Here is a 26,953-nt window from a genome sequence, read left to right on the forward strand (position 1 = left end):
AGGCAGAGGGGGATGATCCTAAGATGAGGACTTCCGTTTTGTCCGAGTTCAGTTTTAAACGGCTGTTCTTCATCCACTCGGCTACTTCTTTCATTCCTTCGTGTAAGTTGGTTTTGGCGATGTTTGGGTCTTTGGTGAGGGAGAGGATCAGCTGGGTGTCGTCTGCATAGGAGATGATGTTGAGGTTGTGTTGGCGTGCGATGGATGCGAGGGGACTCATGTATATGTTGAAGAGGGTGGGACTGAGTGATGATCCTTGTGGTACGCCGCAGATGACTTTGGTGGCCTCTGATCTAAAAGGGGGGAGGCGGACTCTCTGGGTTCTTCCGGCGAGGAACGAGATGATCCAGTCCAATGCTTTTCCTTGTATTCCGACGTTGCTGAGGCGTTGTATGAGGGTGCTATAACAGACTGTGTCAAAGGCTGCGGAAAGGTCAAGTAGGATGAGGGCAGCTGTTTCTCCGTTGTCCAGTAGAGTACGAATGTCGTCTGTTGCTGCGATGAGGGCGGTTTCGGTGCTGTGTTTTTCTCAGAAGCCGGACTGTGAGGGGTCGAGGGATTTGTTGGATTCGAGGAAGGCGGCAAGCTGACTGTTGACGGCTTTCTCAATAACTTTGGCAGGGAATGGGAGGAGCGATATGGGGCGGTAGTTCTTAAGTTCAGTGGGGTCTGCTGTGGGTTTCTTCAGAAGGGCGCTGAGTTCGGCGTGCTTCCAGCTTTCCGGGAAGGTGGCAGAGTTGAGGGAGCAGTTGATGACGTCTCGGAGATGAGGTACGATGATGGAGTCTGCTTTGTTGAAAATGTGGTGGGGACATGGGTCGGTTGGCGATCCTGAGTGGATGGACTTCATCAGGCGGATGGTGTCTTCAGTGGTGATTGGGTTCCAGGCGCAAAGGTTGTTAGAGGGGGGTTTTGGTTCGGAGGTGGGTGGAGTGGACTGGTCTGCGGACTGGTTTTCAAAGCTGTTATGTATGTCGGCGATTTTGTTGCAGAAGAAAGAGGCTAGGGAGTCGCAGAGGTCTTGGGAGGGAGTGATGTTGTTGGTGCCTGCGGTGGGGTTGGTAAATTCTTTGATGATGTTGAATAGTTCCTTGCTGTTGTGGGCGTTGTTGTCAATTCGATCCTTGAATGCTGATTTCTTGGTGGATCGGATCAGTTGGTGGTGTTTGCGGGTGGCGTTCTTGAAGGTGGTCAGGTTGTCATTGGTTGGGTTTTTTCTCCAGGCTTTCTCGAGGATGCGACATAACTTCTTGGATTTCTTAAGGTCATCGTTGAACCAGGGGGCTTTTTTGCTACCTTGCTTGATTTGATGGTTTTTCAAGGGTGCTAGTTCGTCGGCGCTGTGGGTGATCCATTGTGTGAGGTTGGTGGCTGCTTGGTTTGGGTCCGATGATTTGGCAGGAGGGTTTTGGTGAAGCGATGAGAAGAGCTGGTCGATAGTAATTTTGTTCCAGTTTCTTCGGGGAATAGGTTGTGGGGGGTTGTGGGTCGTGGTCTTTTTGTAGTTGAAGTGAACACAGCTGTGGTCCGTCCAGTGGAGAGCTGTGGTGTGATTGAAGGAGATGTGCTTGCTGGAGGTGAAGATTGGGTCGAGCGTGTGTCCGGCATAGTGGGTGGGGGTAATGACAAGTTGTTCGAGTCCGAGGTTGGCCAGGTTGTCCAGAAGGGTGGTGGTGTTGCAGTCGTTTTTCTTTTCCAGGTGGTAGTTGAGGTCTCCCAGTAGAATGTAGTCCTCGGAGGGGAGGGAGTGTGGGCTGATGAAGTCAGTGATGTCTTCGCTGAATTGTGTGCGGGGTCCTGGTGGCCTGTAGATGAGGGTGCCTCCGAGTGTGGTCTTGGGGTCGGTGTGGATCTGGAAGTGAAGGTGTTCGACGGTAGAGAGGAAGTCGTCGGAACTGGTCGTAATGCGGATGGTGTTCTTATGGATGATGGCGATGCCTCCTCCTGTTTGGTTGGTGCGGTCTTTTCGGATGATCTTGTAGCCGTCCGGGATGGCTATGGTGATTTCGGGTGCTGATGAGGCGTTCATCCAGGTTTCTGTAAGGAAGGCGACATCAGGCGATGTAGTGTCGAATAGGTTCCAGAGTTCAATGGCGTGTCTGTGGACCGAGCGGGTGTTGAGCAGGATGCACTTTAGGTGGTTAGTGTCGGAGCTCTGATTGGAGTCTGTGGATTTGGTGTGGGTCCTGATGCAGTCAAACTTGCAGGAGTGGCAGGTGAAGGGTCCATGGGTGTGTCCTGGGGTGGCTTGGTAACAGTTTGGTGGGCGGCCGGGGTTAAGGGCTGAGAGGGTTGCGGCGTTGTATGGTATGCGGGCGGAGTGGATTTTGCGGGGGCCAGGGGGTCTGGCGCTGGGCACGGTCCAGGTGCGGACGGGCTTACCTTTGGCGCACCTTCGGCGCGCATGGGGCGCGACCACTGCGCGTGGACGCTGCACGCAGATGCATCATTCATAAGTGGATAGTGGAGGGGGGCGGAGCGAGGGAGGAGCAGCTGGGAGGCGGGAGCAGGGTGGAGAGGACGGGCTCCGAGGCACAACAACAACAACATGGCAGCTAAAGCGAAACCGGAACAGGTTGGGGCACAAATCGGAATTACGCTGTGGGCAGTGGCACTAGCACAATCAGGCACTATTATTTAAAATCAAATATGCAATGCGAGCGCTCCGACATAAACCGGCCCAGACACTCTTTAAGGCAATGCGAGCAATGTAAACAATGGCAAGAGGTAATGTGAGCAAAGCACAAATGAGGAAGCAGGCAACAGTTATATTAAAGGCAGCAAAGAAATGCGAGCAAACAGCAACAACAATACCCAGGAGAGACCAGGGGGCGTGGGGAGCGACCGTTTCTGACGGAGTCAGGACGGTCACAGCTCTTCCAAAGACGGGGCGAGCCTTAGCAGTCAGTGGGAGGGAGGAGCACATTGTTCCAGCAATTCATAAGAGAATTAAAGACTGGGGGCCCGATGTAGGTAATCCCAGATTACTGATTCTTAAATACCGAATCATACCAATTCGGTATTTAAGAACTGGCAATCGGGATGTAGGTAATTTTACCGATTTAATTACCGAATCGGTATGCTTCGATACCGATTCGGTAATTGGGGGAAACATAGAAGGGTGGCAGAGTGTCACTTTGACACCCTGTTGCACCCCTCAATTGTGCATGGGTGCACATGTTGCAGACATACATGCCCTTAGGGCATGATAATCTGCAACATGGCACTGTTTTAAAAGCAAAAAAAAATCTTTTTAAACGGTTTTCATTATTTACCACCAACTTCTAGTTGGTGGTAAATAACAAATTCTTAAACCCCTGTAGCACTGATTACAGTGCTACCTACATGTCAAAATACAGATTTGGTAATTTTACCAAATCAGTAAAATTACCGATTCGGTAAAATTACCCAATCTGTATTTTAACATGCCCCTACATTCCAAACTACAAATAGCGGTCGGTAACAGCCGAAATCGTCCGTTACCGACCAGTATTTGCCTTCCTACATCTGGCCCCTGATGTATGAATGACCAAACCAACCTCCACGCAGCAGCAAACAGTTGCAATGCCTCGAGGCCCCCCTAGGGGTTAATTAACACGCTATATAAATGTATGCTTGATTGATTGATGCAAATGTAGTCCTCTAAAGCATCTCTGTCTCTCATGAGCAACACAGAGACCTCCCTCAACTGAAGTAGTTCCTAATTGTGATTGACAGACAGAGACATATTTGACTGACAGAGACATTTTATTTCAAAGATGTTCCTGCTCCATTGCCCAAAGTGGGTGATGTCAGTCACACCACCAGGGGCCCCTCCTACAGTTGCCACGCCCTAGCTAGGGAGGGCCGGTGCACTTCTTCCTGCTCACTGAATCGTTCGATAATGTGGCTGATAGATCTGTCTTTACTGGAAATGGAAACCAAAGCAAATAGCTCAAAATTTGACCAGTGACTATCAGGTAACATATTTAGTCACGTTTTTAATATAATTATGGTACTTTTAGTTTGCTTTCTGTTTCAAATGCAAGACCACAAATACACTTGTCGTTTGTTGTTTAAGGTTTACGCACAAGTACTGTACCTGAGCACCTAGTCACAGTTTTTGAAGCGACCACCATATCTAAATAATGTATTTATACTGTTGACACTGTCAATACAATCTGAAATGCATACATTTACGTGTATTTCTTTGTGTGTAATGAAAAATGTATATGATTGTGTGTACTCTTCCCTGTCTTTAGAAGTAATACTTACCCACATCCTCTTGATAGATACGCTGGGGTAGTTTCAATTGAATCGGTATACGTTAATTGATTTGGACTATTTTCTTTCTGTCTGACTGTATAAGTTAGTGGCAGGCTGTGTAAAGAGCAAAATAAGTTTAAAAGGACTTCATGTAAGTTTAATTGTTTGTTTATCTCCTTAAGCCCACACATGGAGATGGGGATCGAAAGATGCAGCAGAAGTAGAGCCATTACCTGTCAATCAAAAGGCCCTTCAGAGCCCTGCCAGCCAGCAAACAAAGTCTGGAGAAGCACATTTCCTCCAAAGGAGAGCAGCGATGGGTGAATACTGGAGTGCAGCAGTGCCCACCGCACCTGAAGCCTCCGAAATCACACCCCAAAGGAACACCACTTCTACCACAACTTCAGATGAAAACTCTGATGCAACAATGGTAGAGAGTGACAATGGAAGCACTCTTGCACCCATAGACTCGCAGACCAGTGAAGATACCACTACTGACGAAGACACCCCTGATGTCACAACTGAAGACACCACTACTTTCACACCAGCAGACATCACAACTGAAGACAGCACTGCTGAGACTGATAATACACGCACACCCGCAGATACCACAACTGACGACTACACTTCTACTGATACATTTGGCACAACCATGTTTGTCACAAGTGAATTCTCAACACCTCTTGGCACAAATGCAGAAACAACCACTGGTAAAATAACTGGAGATTTGAATACGGATACCACAGCTGCAGAAACAGTTTCAAATACCCTCACTACTGCAGAGTCAGCCACTTCATTTACCAATGAAGATTCAACCTCGGCAGTAACTACTACAGACAATACTCCTATTAGCACTACAAGTAATCCAACATCCTCTGTAGCTACAGCAGAGCCAATAACCACTGTCACTAATACAGAATCATCACTGGCAGTCACTACTGCAGAACCAACCTCCACAGTTTACACTACAGAGCCCATCTTGACTACTATTGCAAAGGAAACCTCAACTGTCACTACTGCAGAATCAGCCACTTCTTTTACCAATGAAGATTCAACCTCAGCAGTAACTAATGCAGACAATACTCCTATTAGCACAACAATTAATCCAACATCCTCTGTAGCTACAGCAGAGCCAATAACCACTGTCACTAATACAGAATCATCACTGGCAGTCACTACTGCAGAACCAACCTCCACTGTTTACACTACAGAGTCCATCTTGACTACTATTGCAAAGGAAACCTCAACTGTCACTACTGCAGAATCCGCCACTTCATTTACCAAAGAAGATTCAACCTCGGCGGTAACTGCTGCAGACAATACTCCTATTAGCACTACAAGTAATCCAACATCCTCTGTAGCTACAGCAGAGCCAATAACCACTGTCACTAATACAGAATCATCACTGGCAGTCACTACTGCAGAACCAACCTCCACTGTTTACACTACAGAGTCCATCTTGACTACTATTGCAAAGGAAACCTCAACTGTCACTACTGCAGAATCCGTCACTTCATTTACCAATGGATATTCAACCTCGGCAGTAACTACTGCAGACAATACTCCTATTAGCACTACAAGTAATCCAACATCCTCTGTAGCTACAGCAGAGCCAATAACCACTGTCACTAATACAGAATCATCACTGGCAGTCACTACTGCAGAACCAACCTCCACTGTTTACACTACAGAGTCCATCTTGACTACTATTGCAAAGGAAACCTCAATTGTCACTACTGCAGAATCAGCCACGTCTATTACCAATGAAGATTCAAGCTCGGCAGTAACTTCTGCAGACAATAATCCTATTAGCACTGCAGGAAATCCAACATCCTCTGTAGCTACAGCAGAGCCAATAACCACTGTCACTAATACAAAATCGTCACTGGCAGTCACTACTGCAGAAACAACCTCCACTGTTTACACTACAGAGTCCATCTTGACTACTATTGCAAAGGAAACCTCAACTGTCACTACTGCAGAAATCGCCACTTCTATTACCAATGAAGATTCAACTTCGGCAGTAACTACTACAGACAATACTCCTATTAGCACTGCAGGAAATACAACATCCTCTGTAGCTACAGCAGAGCCAATAACCACTGTCACTAATACAGAATCATCACTGGCAGTCACTACTGCAGAACCAACCTCCACTGTTTACACTACAGAGTCCATCTTGACTACTATTGCAAAGGAAACCTCAACTGTCACTACTGCAGAATCCGCCACTTCATTTACCAATGAAGATTCAACCTCGGCAGTAACTACTGCAGACAATACTCCTATTAGCACTGCAGAAAATCCAACATCCTCTGTAGCTACAGCAGAGCCAGTAACCACAGTCACTAATACAGAATCATCAGTGGCAGTCACTACTGCAGAACCAACCTCCACTGTTTACACTACAGAGTCCATCTTGACTACTATTGCAAAGGAAACCTCAACTGTCACTACTGCAGAATCCGCCACTTCTATTACCAATGAAGATTCAACCTCGGCAGTAACTTCTGCAGACAATAATCCTATTAGCACTGCAGGAAATCTAACATCCTCTGTAGCTACAGCAGAGCCAATAACCACTGTCACTAATACAGAATCATCACTGGCAGTCACTACTGCAGAACCAACCTCCACTGTTTACACTACAGAGTCCATCTTGACTACTATTGCAAAGGAACCCTCAACTGTCACTACTGCAGAATCCGCCACTTCTATTACCAATGAAGATTCAACCTCGGCAGTAACTACTGCAGACAATACTCCTATTAGCACTGCAGGAAATCCAACATCCTCTGTAGCCACAGCAGAGCCAATAACCACTGTCACTAATACAGAATCGTCACTGGCAGTCACCACTGCAGAACCAACCTCCACTGTTTACACCTCAGAGTCCATCTTGACTACTATTGCAAAGGAAACCTCAACGGTCACTACTGCAGAATCAGCCACTTCTATTACCAATGAAGATTCAACATCAGCAGTAACTACTGCAGACAATACTCCTATTAGCACTGCAGGAAATCCAACATCCACTGTAGCCACAGCAGAGCCAATAACCTCTGTCACTAATACAGACTTGTCACTGGCAGTGACCACTGCAGAACCAACCTCCACTGTTTACACTACAGAGTCCATCTTGACTACTATTGCAAAGGAAACCTCAACTGTCACTACTGCAGAATCAGCCACTTCTATTGCCAATGAAGATTCAACCTCGGCAGTAACTACTGCAGACAATACTCCTATTAGCACTGCAGCAAATCCAACATCCTCTGTAGCTACAGCAGAGCCAATAACCACTGTCACTATTACAGAATCATCATTGCCAGTTACTACTGCAGAACCAACGTCCACTGTTTACACTACAGAGTCCATCTTGACTACTATTGCAAAGGAAACCTCAACTGTCAATACTGCAGAATCCGCCACTTCCTTTACCAATGAAGATTCAACTTTGGCAGTAAGTACTGCAGACAATACTCCTATTAGCACTACAAGTAATCCAACATCCTCTGTAGCTACAGCAGAGCCAATAACCACTGTCACTAATACAGAATCATCACTGGCAGTCACTACTGCAGAACCAACCTCCAATGTTTACACTACAGAGTCCATCTTGACTACTATTGCAAAGGAAACCTCAACTGTCACTACTGCAGAATCTGCCACTTCATTTACCAATGAAGATTCAACCTCAGCAGTAACTACTGCAGAAAATACTCCTATTAGCACTACAAGTAATCCAACATCCTCTGTAGCTACAGCAGAGCCAATAACCACTGTCACTAATACAGAATCATCACTGGCAGTCACTACTGCAGAACCAACCTCCACTGTTTACACTACAGAGTCCATCTTGACTACTATTGCAAAGGAAACCTCAACTGTCACTACTGCAGAATCAGCCACTTCTATTACCAATGAAGATTCAACCTCGGCAGTAACTACTGCAGACAATAATCCTATTAGCACTGCAGGAAATCCAACATTCTCTGTAGCTACAGCAGAGCCAATAACCATTGTCACTAATACAGAATCATCAGTGGCAGTTACTACTGCAGAACCAACCTCCACTGTTTACACTACAGAGTCCATATTGACTACTATTGCAAAGGAAACCTCAACTGTCACTACTGCAGAATCCGCCACTTCTATTACCAATGAAGATTCAACCTCAGCAGTAACTACTGCAGACAATACTCCTATTAGCACTACTAGAAATCCAACATCCTCTGTAGCTACAGCAGAGCCAATAACCACTGTCACTAATACAGAATCGTCACTGGCAGTCACCACTGCAGAACCAACCTCCACTGTTTACACCTCAGAGTCCATCTTGACTACTATTGCAAAGGAAACCTCAACTGTCACTACTGCAGAATCAGCCACTTCTATTACCAATGAAGATTCAACCTCAGCATTAACTACTGCAGACAATAATCCTATTAGCACTGCAGGAAATCCAACATTCTCTGTAGCTACAGCAGAGCCAATAACCATTGTCACTAATACAGAATCATCAGTGGCAGTTACTACTGCAGAACCAACCTCCACTGTTTACACTACAGAGCCCATATTGACTACTATTGCAAAGGAAACCTCAACTGTCACTACTGCAGAATCTGCCACTTCTATTACCAATGAAGATTCAACCTCGGCAGTAACTACTGCAGACAATAGTCCTATTAGCTCTACTGGAAATCCAACATCGTCTGTAGCTACAGCAGAGTGAAACATCACTGATACTAATACAGAATCACCCTTGACCATCACTACTGCAGACCCAACCACCACTTTTACTACAAAAGAGCCAATCTTAATTACTAGTACTGCAAAGGAAACCTCCGCTGTCATTACTGCAGAGACATCTTCTATTTACTTAACAAACATATCAACCTCATCGGTTATTACAGCAGAAGCAACTTCACTTGTCTTAACCCCATTTTCCATAACTTTAGAGCCAACCTACCCTGTCACTACTTCAGGGAAAACCTCGATTGCCACTCCTGCAAAGCCAACCTATACTGTCAGTACTGAAGGCAATACTCACATTGGGACTATTGGAAAGCCAACATCCCACGTTCCTACCACAGAGCCAATCTCACGTATCACTACTACAGAACCAACTTCATTTTCCTCTACTACAGTTCCTCCCTTCACTGGCACTGTTGCAGAGACATCCTCAACGGTTAAGAGTGCACAGCCCACCTCCAGTGCTACTTCACCACAGACTTCCTCTTCTAGAACATCAGTAGGCACAGTAGTAAATATTACTACTGCAGGGATATTCTGCACTGCCACTGTTGAAGAAGAAACCTCTACCATTAATACTAGGGCGACACCCTCTGCTGTCACTACTGCAGAGGCATCATCCACTGTCTTAACATTAGCAGCAACCTCTGTGACTGCTGCAGAACCAACCTCTGCTGTCACCTCAAGTCTGCTAAACTCAACAGCCACTACTATAAAGGCAACCCCCTCAGTCACTTTGACACAATTATCCTCTGGATTCACTACAAGAAATGCATCATCTGCTGTCACTACAGCAGAACCAACATCCACTATCGCTACTACAAAGTCACTCTTCACTGCCACTACTACAGGCATGAAAGCGACTGAGGAGCCAACATCCTCTCTCGCCACCAAAAGCACTACTTCCACTGCCAGTACTGCAAAGCCAGCCTCCCGTGAAACTTCTACACAGTCAGCCGCCACTGTCTCTATTCCAATTATAACTTCCACTGTTACTACAGCTGAGTCAACTTCCACTGCCCCTATTTCAAATCCCACTTCTACTGTCATTAGTACTATTAATGTTACGTCTGCAGATATGACTCCTAGAACTACCTCCACCTCTGGCCATACATTTACCACCTCCCCGACCACTTCTAAAGCTAGTGTGCCTCCTTCTGTTCCAACTACCATCACTTCCTCTACAACAGCCTTCACAACTACCACCCGTAAATCCACCGCCTCCACTTCTACCCCTAAAACTGTGTCTATCACTAGTGCCCCGACAACTATCACTTCTGCCCTTACAAGTATGCCCACCACTACTATCCATTCAACGACCACCACTTCTACTCCTACAACTACGCCCACCACCCCTGCCCCTTCAACCACCATCACTTCTACCTCTACAACCGCCTTCACAACTACCACACGTAAAACCACCGCCTCCACTTCTACCCCTAAAACTGTGTCTATCACTAGTGTCCCGACAACTATCACTTCTGCCCTTACAAGTATGCCTACCACTACTATCCGTTCAACGACCACCACTTCGACTCCTACAACTACGCCCACCACCCCTGCCCCTTCAACCACCATCACTTCTACCTCTACAATCGCCTTCACAACTACCACACGTAAAACCACCGCCTCCACTTCTACCCCTAAAACTGTGTCTATCACTAGTGTCCCGACAACTATCACTTCTGCCCTTACAAGTATGCCTACCACTACTATCCGTTCAACGACCACCACTTCTACTCCTACAACTACGGGCACTACTCCCACGCCTTCAACAACCAGTACTACATCGACCAAAACAACGCCAGGTATGTCCCTTTAAAATCTTTGAAAAAAAATATTGTGTGTGTTTTAAAATATTGTGTATGTGGTTTCTATTTATGTTCACTTTAAGTCTCATTTATAAATGTATATATATTTTTAGGTGGCAATTGTACAATGTGTTTCACAATCTTTGTCAAATTAGACACAGTTATGTATGCACATTTGCTCCATATTTGAGGACATGAGGATTAGTGGAGACATGTCTCCTCTTCGAGGTCCTGAAACATTTGTTGTCAACACTGACCTCCGACAGTAGCATATTAAGCACCTAAAGAGAACAAAGTGATTACTTCCCAGGAGCATGGTCTAGCCAAGTCTTTTCACAAAAAGAAAGCAACCTAAAAATGTTAAAATTCAAACCAATTAAATACTCGACATGTTTGAATCGAAGAACACAAATAATATGTTGCTTATGGATTGGAAAATATAATATTCAACTGACTTGATAAGGCAAGGAATTGATAAAAATAATGATGGATGAAAGCAAAATACATTTGGAAATTTTAGCAGCACAGATGCAAATAGTTTCGGTGGGATTACAAAAATATTTTTGTAAGCTTCTATTCTACGTCCTTGGTGTGAAGTGAAAACAGTGCTTGGTGGAATTACCTTTTCACACAATATTCTGAATATTATGACGGTTGGTTAACGGAGGTAGTCATTTTAGACAAGAATGTTTGTGTGCAATTGTCATGTGGCTTTTTGGTGTGGTTGTAATATGCTCTGTTCTTTTTTGGGCTGATGTGTTTGGGCTGCCTTATTGCAATGTGATGTCACTGTGTTGTATTAGGGTCGTTGTATAGCATTCTGCTTATACTGTTATGTTGTACCGCACCATGTTATTTATTAATAATTTTGTTGTGCATATTGTTCTGGTGTATTTTGTTGCTTACTATTGCTATGTTGACAAAGCTATAGATCAATACAATTGAAACATAACGAGGCACTAAACAAAAAAATAGTCAAAGCACCAACGGCCACATGCATCATCCCGGCCGTTTGCGAATTCCAAATTGCGAAAAATAGGGAATCGCAATTTGGAATTCGCAAAATGGGATGCATGTATATTTTCGCATAATATTTGCGATTCAGTAAAAATTGCAATTTTTACCGAATCGCAAATATTATGCGAATTCTAATTTGCGATTTCGCATTTCCCATTGATTCCTATGGGCCAAAAGGCCCATAAGAATCAATGGGAATTGCGAATTCGCAAAATGTTAATGCATTCCATGGGTGCAGGGGGGGTCCAAAGGACCCCCCCTGCACCCCTGAAATGTATTTTAAAGTGGATGTTCACATACACATGTCCTAAGGACATGTGTGTCTGTAACATGACAGTGTTTAAAAGGCTAATTTGAGCATTTTAATTCTTTTTCGCAAATTCCCACGAGGTTCACCCTCGTGGTAATTTGCATCCCCTAATTGCGAATTCGCAATTTTAAAAACAATCGTGCATTGCTTTTAAGGAATTGCAAATTTGCGATTCCTTAGAAGCAATCGCATTTTTGGAAATCGCTAAAAATATTGATTTTGCCAAAAATGATTGATGCATACTAAAAAGATATTTAGGAATCGCAAACGGACGATTTTACCAAATCACACCGTTTGCGACTCCTAAATACTTTGATGCATGTGGCCGCAAGCAACAACACAGTCAGAGTCCAAGTCAATAAAATCCCATTGAAATATTGCAACAACAAATGACCGCATCGCCACAACATAGTGCCAAACAACAAATGTGAACGAACGTCCTTGACACATGCTTCTCTTCTCCAGAATCCTGTTTTATAAGTAAAACGTGTTCAGGGCAAGCATGGCCTTACCTTAAATTAGAACCAAGGACGTGAAATTGCTCCAGTCAAAAATGGATACATTAGCACATGCATTTATAACTTTATAAGATACAATCATTTGATTTTCCAGGGAAACTTTGCTCTCAACCCTGAAAAAAATGTTTCGGGCTAATATATATGGATATACGAAGACATGACTCTCAGCTTTAGATGTTCGCTACTTAAGTGGTTGTTGGGCAAAGAATTCACCAACAAGGCGTCATAAGAGTGACAAACTCAAAAGGTGGCAGGTTTAAAATATTTTCAGCTCGAAGGAAGGTCGCAGTTCCATCTTGGAGGGTTGTGCTACACACTTGGATTGTCGAGAGCACATTGAAAGGTACAGCCACTTTTAAACCCGAGGACGAGGCAGGCAATTCTGCTGTACATTAAAATGCTTGGTGTATTACAATGTTTTGATGCAGTATGAATGGACGAATGAACACAGTTTATAACTGAAAAAGTTCATAAATCCCGCAGTTGCCTGAAACCAATCAATCAATCAGTCATTTGTTAAGCGCACTACATACCCGCGAGGGTCTCAAGGCGCTGGGGCGGGGGGAGGTGGGGGCCGCTGCTGATCGAACAGCCAGGTCTTTAGTATCCTCCTGAAGGTCAGCAGGTCTTGGGTCTGTCGTTGGCTCAGTAGGAGGGTGTTCCATGTCTTGGCGGCAAGGTGGGAGAAGGATCTCCCGCCGGTGGTTGTTCTTTGGATGCGCGGGACAGTGGCGAGTGAGAGGTCGGCGGAGCGTAGATGGCGGTTGGGGGTGTAGAAGAAGACCCATCTGTTGAGGTAGGCTGGGCCGGTCTTGTGGAGTGCCTTGTGTGCGTGGATGAGGAGCTTGAAGGATATCCTCTTGTTGATGGGGAGCCAGTGCAGGTTTCTCATGTGGGGGGTGATGTGGCTGTGTCGTGGTACATCGAGATCAGTTGTGCCGAGGCGTTTTGGATGCGTTGTGGTCGATTGATGAACTTGGTCGGGGCTCCCGCATAGTGGGCATTTCCGTAGTCGAGTCTGCTGCTGATAAGGGCCTGGGTGACTGTCTTTCTTGTATCTGTCGTGATCCATCTGTGAATCTTGCGGAGCACGCGGAGGGTGTTGAAGCAGGAGGAGGAGACGGCGTTGACTTGCTTGGTCATTGAGAGCGTTGAGTCGAGGATGATCCCCAGGTTGCGTGCGTGGTTGGTGGGGTCGGGGCTGCCCCCAGTGCAACAAGTGTTTTAAGCAGAGACTAGATTGACTGAAAAGTTCAGCTTCTGTTGAAATCAGTTTTTTAAATGGTATCCTAAAAGCTGCCACTCAATATTGCAGGGTGGTTGTTCTACTACAGTCACTAAGGGAGGTAAGTAAAGACACGACCGCAGATAGGCGCCTTGCTACATCTAGGTACTTGAAGTAAGAACCAGAGGTGGGGGATAAATGAAGAAGTATATTGGTCCTAATACATTATGTTTTGTGGACTGTCTTTGCGAAATGCTGGCCGTTCCTGAGTAATGCTTGCACAATTTCACTTGCATACTGATGACAATTCTTGACATATCTATTCAGTGTTGTTTTCACTGGTCCAATAGTGGTCATTTTCACTGTGGGCATTCATGTCACAATGGTACCCAGCCCTTGGATAAAGCTTGAACTGGATAATTATGGGTATTCTGGGCATTTTTATATTCATCGCTATTGCTCTCAGAGGCTATTTGAAGCCTTAGACTGCTATAACCTTTCTCCGTCCATCCATGCAGGCCCTTGCCTATTCCATGCACGCATTCATTTATTCTCCCCTTTATCCACGCATGTAAGCAGTCTTTCGTTCATTCACCAATACATTCATTCATCCATTGAGTGGTTTCCACATTCACTTACCGAAACACACAGCCAAACTTAACAATCAACAAATAAACACTTTCATTCCAAAAGCAGTCAAATCTAGCTCTCGCACTGCTTTTCTTAATTGTTACAGACTTAAAAGTAATCGGACTATATAACTTCTTAAAATACGTATACAGTCACCACATAGGTCTATATGAGAGATTTGAACGCACACCTGTTTCAATAAGGTGGTTTGCCTGTGCTTTTGTGAAAAGGTTAAATTGACCTTTTCTGCTTTATGTAGAAGAGTCTCAATATTATCTTGCCATTATGACGGAATTCAGCCCCAAAACTGGGCGTCACCCGTGTAATATGCAGATTAATTATTTGAGGGCAGCATAATTGACTTGCTAAAATTAGTCGTACATTATTATGAAAGCAGTGTACTTCAGAACTGTCTGATGATTTATCCCGAATTCTGTTTCTATTAACAATTTTTGTCTGTATATTTAAAGATGCAATTAATTTTGTACTAATGATACTCAGTCTTCATGAAACTAGAATTTAAAATACACTCTAAACGTCATACGCCCGTTACTGGTGGTTTCAAAACAAATCTATCGGTCCATGTGAGAAGCCTGAGAAAAGTTACACACGGCCACAATGGCACACATCTCGTTGGTGTATGACAAGCCGATGAGAACACAGGCAACCTATAGGAGCAGAGCATCCGGCATTCTTACCCTAGCCATGGTCTCTTGCGCTGTAACACGCCTGGTTGCCTAATGGCTCCGTTGAAACATGCGCGGCTGCCTAGTGGTTCACTTTAACATGCCTAGTTGCCTAGTGGCTCTGCTGTACATTTGTGGTTGCCTAGTGGCTCCGCTGTACACTTTTGATTGCCTAGTGGCTCCGGGCTTTTCATAACACCGTCAGCCAGTCCTGGTTTGAATTTTTAGAGAACAGCACTGTAATGTAATAGTGTTAGAATTCTTACATCCCATACCTACAATGCAAAAACCAAAACAACAGGTCCCAGAATGCAATGCCTTGGGCTAAATGGGCAGAACTGGCCGAGGTAGCACTGCTAACAAGGGAGTACTCGGTAGCTAGAGCAACGTTTTTCAAGTTTACAATTGTGCCACTTTTCGAACAGAATATTGCAATCTGAAAACTAGCTGACCATTAGCAGATGAGTTGGGAAAAGCAACTATCCATGCTGTAGGAGCAGGGGCGGCTTTAGGCATGTGCAAGCTGTGCACCTGCACAGGGCCACCAAACCCCAGGGGCCACCAGGCCACTATATATCCTTAATATAATAATCCTCTGAGGATGGATACATATTTGCGTGGCCGCCCCTGGCAGGGATTTGGTGGCCGCTTCCACTTCCAAACACCCTGACTCCCCCCTCTTCACTGGCCTCCACGCTCCGCCCCACCCGGACCCCCTCTTCCAGGGCCCCCTACCTGCGCTGCCTGCCCAGGGCCGCCATGAGCCTAGAGCCGCCCCTGGTAGGAGGTAAGTTGTAATAGGATTCCCTGTTCCTGCAGTCGATGGAGTTCAACATCCACAACTGATTGAAGAGAACTACGCCTGGATGAAAGCTTTTCAGTGCAGGGCCTTGTACCTCCTGTCACGTTGTCTTCCCAGCAGAGCCGCAATGGAGTGTACATGTTTAGCTATCTGTATATTGCTCTATATTGCTTAGTGCGGGCATGTACCTTACCTCTCAACGCTCCCAAAATTGGCAGAAAGAGTTGATGTAACACTTGAAGATGCAGTCATTTGTCAGGGATGGCTTGGCTAGATTCTCTGTGGGACTGCAAGCCTTGGGCCGAGGTTGCCTGGAACCAGTACACTCCTGCAGGGACTCACTTTGTCATAGAGGGTACTTTTTTGCATTCATGATGGTGACATTCCTGTAAATTACTCTTCTTGGCTCCTGGACAGTTATTGCATCAATTACGATGGCTGGTCATTGTGTCAAAGTCAAGCCAGTGGGTTTCTCTCCTGTCACACCTCAGTGGACCCATCGAGCATTTTGCATAGATCTTGTTTGGCATTAATCCTCGCTTTCTATAGGTGGTGCCCATTGCAAGCTTCGCCTTGATTGGGCGCGATAGAGACTTTATCATGGCTGCTTGTAACCATTGTCTCTTTTGTGTCACTTCTCTGACATGCCTGAAAAGAGCATTTCTGTGTCTGCGTTTCACCAGTGCATGCATGTGTTTCTCTTCCCGTTGCTCCTGGGTGGACCAGAATAACATTTATCATGGCATGCCCACGCGCCAATCCTCTGTCTCTTCCAGGAAGTTATACCATATCTGCCATGGCTGCCTGTATCTGGAGAGTGCAATGGGCGGCTAATGAGTCTCTCTGGGGTAGACTTCAGAAAGAACCATTCATACACATTGCAGATGCTCTGTCTCTCTTTCCTTTTCCTGTCATCACATCCTGAGGTGTAATAGACCAAGAAAGGAAAAGAGCATAACTTTGGTCACTCAGACGTGACACCAGTACACTTCACACATAGACACAAAGGCCACACTGAAATTCAACTCTCTTCTAACTCAGAACCTGCCCACCGTGTACCATGCTACACGTCTGCTAATGTCTGATCCAAGGGTTAGAGGTTACAGTCCGTGGTAGCTAAGATTAGAAGAAAGGACACCTGTGTCCATTCTTTTTGGAATAGGCCGGATGAATACACAAGGCCAAAAGGTGGAGCAAAGAATTCGATCTCAAATACTGGATTGACAAAATTGTAGGTCACATTGAAAGAAGACGAACAGGCACAACTCATAAAGGGCCAGATGTAGGTAATTTCTGTTAACCGATTCCTAAATACCGAATTTTACCGATTCAGTATTTAAGAATCAGTAAATAGAATGTAGGTAAAAAATCTGTAAATTTTACCGATTTGGTAATATTCGATATTACTGATTCGGTATTTACCGAATCAGTAATATGGAATAACTTCCCTTTTATTCCTATGGGCCTGGACGCCCATAGGAATGAATGGTTAGCCATTCGCTATTACCGATTCGGTAAATACCAAATCGGTAATAGGGGGAGCATATTCAAGGGTGGCAGGGTGTCACATTGACACCCTGTTGCACCCCAGAATCGTGCATGTATGCACATGTGGTGCACATACATGGCCTAAGGGCATGTATGTCTGCCACATGGCACTTTCAAAAAAGCACAAAATTGCTTTTTTAAAGGTATTCGGTATTTACCACCAACTTGTAGTTGGTGGTAAATAACGAATCCTTAAACCAAAAATGCACTCACGTGAGTGCTCCCTACATAGAATTTAAAGATTCGGTAATTTACCGATTCCTTAAATGAAGGAATCAGTATTTTACTGATTCCTTAAAATAACGAATCGGTAAATTACCGAATCCTTAAATCCAGCCTCCTATATTGCAAAGGGCTAAATACCGGTCGGTAATGGGAAATTTGCCGATTTTCAGCCGGTACCAACCGGTAATAGCCTACGTACACATGGCCCAAAATCTTTATGGCCTCCAATTATTTAAGTCCTGTCAAAAGACAATTTCAAGCCCACAGTCTTCAATTTCATTAAACCCATTGTTAGACCTGACATTCTTGGAGTGGTATTCCCCCATACATTTTGCCTTCACCCCTTTTTTTGCTGAATTTGTTGTCTTTAGGACTCTGTGCACCTTACCACTGCTAATCAGTAATAAAATGAGTGTGCTCTGCCCTTCAATCATGCTAAAATTGGCCTACTCATAATTGGCACATTTAATTTACTAATAAATTCCTAGTCAGTTGTGCTACATGTCCTCAGAGCCTGTACAATAAATGCTGCTAGTAGGCCTGCAGCACTCATTGCACCACCCATTAAAGTGGCCTTGTAAAACATGTCTCCAGACCTGCCACTGCAGCCTGTAGTACAGTTTTAAGCTGCCATTGTGACCTGGCAAAATAAACCTTATAGCAGTCCTAAACCTTCCATTTTAATACTTATAAGCCACTGCTAGATTGGGCCCTTAACCCCTTCGAGGCTATTGACGAGCTGGGCTCGTCATCGCGCTTACCTGTCCTGCGCGGATGACAAGGCCAGCTCGTCACGTAACGCGGTAATTTCGAATTTGCCGCGCACAGCGGGAAAAGCCGCCGCAGCGATGCGGTTAAGGATCTCAGGGCAGGGTGCATTGAATTTAAAAAGTAGGCCATTTGTACTTACATTTTTCACGTCCTGGCAGTAAAAAACTCCAACAGTTGCTTTTTTAACTGTGGCAAGCCTTACTTCTCCCTTTAACTATCACTGGCTTACCTTATTCCATTGAATAAGTGCTAACTTTAGATTGGGAGCAGGTAGAGCTATGCTGCTTGCGCTCAAAGTAATTGTAATTTAAAATCCTCTTTAATGGTAAAGTCAGACTTTAAGTTGCAATTTTAAAAAGGCCACTTTTTATAAAGTTGAAATTTTCTTGCATGAACCATTTGTGCATTCTGCCAGTATCTTGGGTCACATGACTGTCATTTGGTCCGCTGTTGAGGTTTTGGTATTGCCTCCATATAGTAAAACAATGGGTGCTTAGGTTTGGACAGGATGGTCCATCAAGGCAAGATGACTGGGGAAGGGATGCACCCAGTCCCACTTCAAAGGGCTTTTCATGCTGTACACACAAAGACACTGGACATCAGACATGCCCTGCATTTTTTCACCCCCAGACAGTTTTAAGCCTTGACAGGGGAAGCACTTTTTAGAACCAAATCTCGGGGCAGGACAGGACTTCCCCACACAAAGACTGTCACCAGATATACATATTGGATCTCCAGAGCCACTCATCAGAACACTCTCGATCTTTTGGAAGTTCTAGGAGAAGGACTACCCTCTTGCCAGAGGAACTCTTTGATGTTCAAAAAACTGCCTTGTAGTCTGATTTGATTACATTTTTGTAAAGTGCTAACAATTGTCCATAGGTGTCTTGGCACTACATATGACAGAAGGGACAGAGGATAATTCATCGGCTTTCCAAAATATACGACTCAAAGATCCAGGGTGAAAAGCCAGGTCTTTAAGTCCTTCCTGAATTTAAGCAAAGAGGTCGCATTTTTTTGTTCCCATGGGAGAAAATTCCAATATAGTGCTGTGCACCCTATCAGGCTCCTGCCTTCCCGGGTAGTCTGTCTGTGAGGGGAACAATCCAGTCTTAAGCCGAGCTCAAAAGGAGAGTCCTATTTGTAAGATATCTATCAGGTACATTGAGCGCTGGCCCTGCAAGGCCTTTTAAGATGTACAGAGTCCCTTAAAGATTATACATTTTCTCACAGGCAGCCAGTTATGTTATGTTATGTTAATTTCGATTTATATAGCGCCAAATCACCAACAGGTCTCTTAGCGCTTGCTTTGGGAACCCGTTCTGGCTTTCCCTGCGAGATAACCACTACTGGGCATCCCCAAGGTGAAGACCAGGCATCCCATCACGGTAGGGCCGTAGTGGAGATTAAGCAAGCTATTGCCCAGAGTTGTAGAGTGTGAACTCATGATTCGAGTAGGCACCAAGGCGAGAATTATCAAGTCCGTGGACATTTTGAGCTCAAGACCCTGCCGCATCTGGAATTGAACCCTGGTCCCGGGTCTGACCTCTGCATCAGGGTCTGCCTCCTCTAACCAGTGAGCCACACTTCCAGTGAAGACTGCTGATGGCTCGGGAGACTGAACCATGTCTAGGGATCTTCGTAATAAGTCTGAGAAGGCAGATTAGACCTCCTTGCCTTTGCATTCATCCAAGTCTACTCAGAGTGATTCCCAGGGTCAGTTGGCTGACTTTCTATTTGAGTTACAGGGACACAACAATCTTCAGAGGCCTCCCTGCAACTGCCTAGATGACCTGGTGCACCTGGGCCTGCCTTAGCCTGCTGCTGGCTGCTGCTGGAGTGAGTCCTCTTTCTCAAGAGGTGCCCTCCCCCGACCAGTCGTAGACCCTTGGTTGGCTTCTGTAGAAACTTCTCCTGCAAAACAAAAGTGAAAATTCTGAACCTTGCACTTCACGTGACCGTGAATGGGCCGGATCACACCAAGACTCTGCTGCTGATGACGACCACCAGCTGGTGAAACCTGCTCTTCCTGCTGACAATGACTATCTGCAGGGGCCGGCAATGTGTGACCTGCACTTAGCACTACATCAACGACAGCCCACGATGACCGCCAACGCAAAGCTACAGCAAGGACAGTCTGCAACACTTGACTGACTCTTCATGCTGTAGTGACGACCATCCACAACGCCTGACCTGCTCTTTGTGCTACAGTGACAATGCACAGCTTCCGCACTGCAGCCTCCTTCACGGTGGATGGAACTCCTTGTGCCAAACTTTGAAGGTGATCTTTCAACAGGACTAACCTGGTTCCTATATCGGACCCCCGCTCCATCGTGGCGAGCCTAATCCTATGACTTTCCCCCGACCTAGCGCGACCAGATGACTGTGAGTTGCACTTTGTGCTTTTAGGTGCTATTCACCCTGAAAACTTTAACATTTAATATCTCTGGTTCCCTTGACTGGAATTTTTCATTCTTTTATAATTTTATTATAAAAATGTCCTCGATTTTTAAAAATTGGTTTGGGATAGTTGTGTGTTTTTCCCTTTATTACAGTGTGTGAGCTCCCTAAAAACTTCATACATACTTCTAAATTAAGCCTGACTGCTTTGTGCCAAGCTACCAGAGGGTTAAGCACAAGTTAATTTAGTGACGTTTGTGGTTCACCCTGACACAGATTTTGGTTGTTGCCTTAGTGGGACTTCCACTCCTCTCAACCAATAACCTAATTTCTTACCCACATACACACACAAGTGTATATCTTCAGGACACCACTTCGCCCTACAAACGCTTTCACCACACAATACATGGTTATGCAGCAAAATATTGAGATATTGAGTGTCATATTCTGGACTTCTCTGGAACTCAGCATTGAAGTGGATCTGATGCAGAAAGTACAATGCGACGTACTCTCTCTGTTAACTAATACAATGCCATATTTTTTTTTGCAGTCATTTTGCCTTGTCAAAATGGAGGGTCTCCATTTAACGGAACATGCATCTGTAAGCCTGGTTATACTGGAAAATTATGTGAAAAACCGGCGAAAGTGTGTCAGAATGGGCATTTAGATGACATAAAATGTATCTGTATCGCCGGGTGGTATGGTGATCTGTGTGAATATCCAATAGACGAGATTAAAGTTGAAATTGGTAAGCATAAATGTTAGTTACTTCTTTAATTATTGTTTGAGCCTAGATGATTAATAGCAGCAAGCGAAGTACTGATTGACAAAAAACATTTTCATCTAAGGTGCCTAAATATGCCTCTATATGTTTGTAAAGAATGTTTTTGGAGGCAACCTACATGCACAAACCACTTCCTCTGCACCTCAACATATTTTGGGTATGTGCGCTCTAAAAATAATTTCTCTCAACCCATACTACCAGTCATTTTTTCTTTTGATTTGCATTTATAAACTAAATAAACATTAGAAAATTATTTGAAAAACTAATTGCAATATGACAATGTTATCAATCAATTAAGAACATATTTCTGCCCTACAGTACATGAATTTAATTTATAAAATCAACAACTGATCCGAGAATTATAAATTACTTGCCCAGTTTTCACCAGAGCCATTAAAACAAGCTTCTCAAGTTTACAAGGAAAACAGGTCCGCGCCATGCATGGCGAAGAGTGTTTCTGAATCTCTTAGGAGTGATGATTTAGCCCAATTGAACACTTCCCACTTGACCGGGTTACTATTGAAGTGTAGAGAAGTACTAGAGCCTATCCCAATTTCGGAGTGTCTATAGAGGCAGATGGACTGAAACCATTTCTATATCTCATTTGTAGAGGTTGGCTATCAGTCCCTACTCCTGTACCTGCACTGTAAAGATAAATGGTATGATTGTCAAAATATTTTGTAAATTGTAACCTGTAGAAACACTTCCCCTCTTGGGTATATATATTTTTTAATTCCCTCAGATTTCCAAGTCTTGGAGCAATCCTGGAAAGTTTTCAGAATTCTCCATTATGTGAACAGGAGGCCAACGCAGCTAGCACACTTTTCTACATTTTGCAACTGCTAATACAAAAATTACTTGTTTGCATTAGTGAAATTGTACATTATCATGTTTTTAACTTCATGAATATTTTTTTTTTTAGTGAGGAAACTTATTCCCCTATTTCTCTATACTTCTGGGGGTGTTCCCATTCTATTCCTAGCATGAAAAAGGGATTTACTCCTGTCCTTAATTTCTGACTGCCCCAGAGAAGGGAAGGATCTTTGAAAATGTGTGAATGTCCTCAAAATCACACGTTTTTCGGTTTTGCCACACTTTCCAGAGCACCCTTCCTTTTGTAAATCCCACTTCCCAGGCCTAGAAGACGATTGATTCAACTGTAATGTTGCTCTATATTTAGCAATATTATGCAAAAGTTGGTTTCATGATGAGTACATATTCATGCTTTATGAATTCTGAAATTGATTTTTCACTTGCAAATCAAGCTTTACGTGCGAGTTTAAGTTAAATTTACGCAAGCAGATGGCTTATAAACCTGACCTTGCACGTAGGAAGCCCAGCTTCTCGCACTACACCTTGCCTGTAGTGCATGGATGCCATCTCTTGCTGTTTACTGATATGTAGTGTGCAAGGCCGGACTTTCAAGTAGGGGAGTACCTCTACCTGCTATTTTCGGCAATTGCTCTGTTCAATTGTCATAAGGTCCCATTGGAGTGAAAAGCTGAGTAGTTCATTTCAAACCTGTTTCTTTCAGCCACCGTCGAGGCAGAAGTGGAAGTCGGAGTAACAATCACCAACCAAGAGTTTACCCCTCAGCTGACGAATATTGCCAGCGAGGAATATCAATACTTTGAGCGCAACTTCAAGGCTGAGGTAAGTGAGATTAAAAGCCAGAGACGAAACTGTGATGTTCTTCTGTTAGCAATTTAAAAAAAACTTTAATAGACAGAAAGACACTTAAAAAGTGAAAGAACAGTAAAACAAGCACACTGGCCATAGTCCACAAATGAGGGATCTCTAAAGTCTATTGTGCGCCATATTTCCCATTTTATTTCTCCCAGAGCATTCAGATGTCTAAAGTGTGCCAGTTAAGCGCAAACGTGGGCCCCATAGCTCATCTGCCATTGAACTTAACTATGACTCCTCACTGATGACAACTAAGAAGGCCAAAACACGGCTGAGGGCGTTTATGTTCGAATGCAGAGTGGGCATGACCTATCAGTTTGGAGTGGACTGTGGCTTTTGGACCAGGGCCATGGATGATTTTCATGTGGTTCGTCTCTGGAGATTTAGGGGGAGACAAAATAATGAACTAGAATACTGCCCAATGTAATTATCAGTAAGAACGATTACTTCAGGCAGTACACCAATCAATTCTTGTTTATCTCTAGGTATGTATGATCTGAGGGGATCATTGCCAAATCTTTCAAGGAGGGGCTCTGTCTTTTTCATCATTTTGCTTTAGCTGTAGCATAACCAGTACCAATTTTAGATGATTACATCTAAGAAAAGGGTTCACACTTTACAGAAAACATTTTCTCTAAAATGCAGCATATTTGGTCTGCGCTGGCTTTAGGATTGGTGGCGGCGACAACGTTTGTTGTGCCACCTCCTTTGACCTCCTTTACAAAGATGCCCTGTCTCACATTTCTTTATTTTACAGGGCTACTTATCCCAATGTAGACTGTCAGAGTGCTTCACATCACAGATAGGATGGGTAGAGGATGTAGCCTTACGGCTAGAGCGGTCGACCTTGAAGCTGGAGAACCGGGTTTGAGACTCGGCAATGACGCTCAACATCCTGTGATTCTGGGCTACTCACTTAATCTCCCGGTGCCTAACAAAAATGAATGTGTCCTGCTGTAACAAAACTAGTGCTATGTGAAGCGCTCTGATTCCTGATGTCTCCGGTCTAGTTTGCGATATATAAAACTCTAAAAAATATATTTTAAAAAGAATAGAGAGACAATGAGTGATGTAAGTGTATAAATCAATGTATAAGAAATATTACTTAAGACAATGAAGACTATAAATTGAAGGAGCCTCATGTCATCCATACTGGTAGGCAACAGCCCTTAAGAGTGCTTGGTCTGAAAAAAACAGAGTGGCATTTTTACTACGTTTCACACAGCACACACAGCAAGTTGCGTGGTGTGGAAAGGACAGAGCACAGCAGCACCATAATCTACTTTGATACGGTGCTGCTGCTCTCCCCTCAAACGCTGGTCTAACTTAGGCTACCTTGCACCAATGCATACACCATGACCCAAGGGTGTTTGCGTGATGTCAAGTATAGCTTTTATACCAGTACGTTAACCATCCAGCATATAATGAATTCTATGATTTCACAACGTTGGTAAGGTTTGGTAAAATTACATTTTTTCCCCACCTTTGAATCTCCTTCAAGGAGGCATAATGTTTTGATGCAAATCCCTTTCAATGAAAGATAGTAGATAGGAATTAGGATCAATATCCAGGAGTGGGTACAAGGGAAAGTTCATGTACCACCCAAGTTATGCCTCCTCATTGTAAAATAGTGCATAGTGCTACTTTGCATTACATTATGGCAACTGTCCAGCACAATTCAGGATTTGTTCTGGAACGTATGACCCAAACCAACATTTTGCACCAGGTTTGCATTACTTTTGTTATGCAAACCAGGCTCAAGGCGTTAGTACATTTGCCCCATAAACTCAGGATTTGAAACGCAACACAATTGGGATTTTCATACTAATAAAATTGTATTACTACCCAAACTAACCCCTTTGAGCAACCTTAGAGTAATGAAAGATTGAGTAATAAAATCAATAAGGTTGTAAACCTCTGCCTTTCAATATGCATGCAGCGCTTTGATACCAGTTCATAGCTCCATGTGTTATATTAGGATTTTCCCTCATTGATTGCCTTGACGGTGTGTACTCGGGCTTCTTGGATCCGAAGTTTGATTTGACGATGGCGGCCTGCTACTGCGCGATGCCTCACTTAGCCGCTGAAAGGCTGTGTCCTCAATGGGAAGGGGCTCTAGAGCTTTCAGCAGGACTAACCAGCTCAATCAGGCCAATTCACAATTCGACGACAGCGGCCTGACTCATGACATCAAACCGGTCTTCTCCTGGAGCTTTTCTGCAAAACTTTGCAGAAAGTTTCCACACTTAAAAATCTTGAGTTTGCTTGGTTCCTTTTGGAAAAATAAGGGGCCAGTAGCTCAGTCGGAGGAGTCAGAGACTCTGGAATGCCTATTGGGGGCTAGGACTTAATTTCCCACAATGCACCTGCACAGCCCAGGCAGGTGACTTCTTCCAGCTCTGTTGTACCTGTTGCTGATCAGGGAGTCCTCTCCTTTTCCTTCGAGTCAGGCACAGTCCTTTCTTTTTGGGGACTTGAAAGCGCAGAAGTTGCAGTCTTTATGAGTGCAAGCCTTCTGTGGTGCAATCTAGGGAGCCAGTATAGCAGTCCTTTGTCTTCTGTTGTTCCAAGCAGTGCTCCAAAGAAAGAGCTTCTGCAGCTTTGCCATATTTATCCTCCATTCTGGTCTTGCGGGATGGTGAGAACCCCAACCAATTGGAATAAAGCTGCCACCTCCTGCTATGACTACATCTTAAGAATTGTGGCATATCTTTGACCAAGAATACACTATTTACCCAAAGAACTAAATGGAGAAGTTCTCACCTTGGTGTGTGTGTGTCTGTGTAACTCAACCCAGAGATGTGGCTAACATCTGACTACATTTCCTTTCCAGCCCCTCTCCTAATCTAATCAGGGGGTTCCTATATGGCTCGGGATCAGGGAAGTGGGGGCTGGCCTGGGTCCTATGACATCTATTATCCTGCCTTTGAAGTCCATCTTACCTCCTCAGCCCCTTTCCTCTCCCTGGCTTCTCCAGGAAGCAAGTCTTCTCCCATTAAATGGCTGTATTGTTTCAGCACCATGCCACTTCACACCTACACAGGTAGCAGCTTGGCTCAGGTTGTAAAAGGCTGACCAATCAGAAGAGGCTGCAACAGGGCTATTTTAAGTAAGTTTGGAATACTAAGTTAAAATAACTTTCCTGTAATATTTATAATAAATCCGATGTTTGCAAGTTGTTTGATTTATTAAAACCATTATTTTGATACTTTGAATGAGATGTCTAGTTGGCTCCAATAAAAAGTTAGACTTTATTAAGTGTAATAAACGCCTTCCTATGATAGTCTTTGGGACTAGCAGCCTGCAATAGGAAAACAGGCTAGTTTTTCCTTATCACGGCATATAAACACATTTTAAATTTCCACTGCTTGTTATAACAATGCACCATACCCTTGAGGCAGAGGGCAGACCTTAGGAGTGATATAAATGTATGAAAAAGTTAGTGTTGGACTTTGGTAGTACCTTTAACCCCTTCCATGCTGGGCCGTTTCCGCCGCTGTGCGGTAAACAAAAGAACAGGGTGGGGCCGTGACGAACCCC

The 26,953-nt window shown here is 44.3% G+C and overlaps 1 protein-coding gene across 1 annotated transcript in view; it reads left to right on the plus strand.

The window, feature by feature from the left end:
- Nucleotides 1-26,953, plus strand: part of LOC147678039 (uncharacterized) — a 360,244-nt gene that overhangs the window by 122,752 nt on the left and 210,539 nt on the right. The window contains exons 2-5 of the mRNA XM_086945608.1: nt 4,428-8,976; nt 9,076-10,808; nt 21,494-21,691; nt 23,262-23,380. Coding sequence (XP_086801734.1) covers nt 4,428-8,976; nt 9,076-10,808; nt 21,494-21,691; nt 23,262-23,380 — 6,599 coding nt within the window. The remainder of the gene's footprint in view (nt 1-4,427; nt 8,977-9,075; nt 10,809-21,493; nt 21,692-23,261; nt 23,381-26,953) is intronic.

The sequence above is a fragment of the Lissotriton vulgaris genome, chromosome 12 (genome assembly GCF_964263255.1).
Source record: "Lissotriton vulgaris chromosome 12, aLisVul1.2, whole genome shotgun sequence".
NCBI classification, from domain to species: domain Eukaryota; kingdom Metazoa; phylum Chordata; class Amphibia; order Caudata; family Salamandridae; genus Lissotriton; species Lissotriton vulgaris.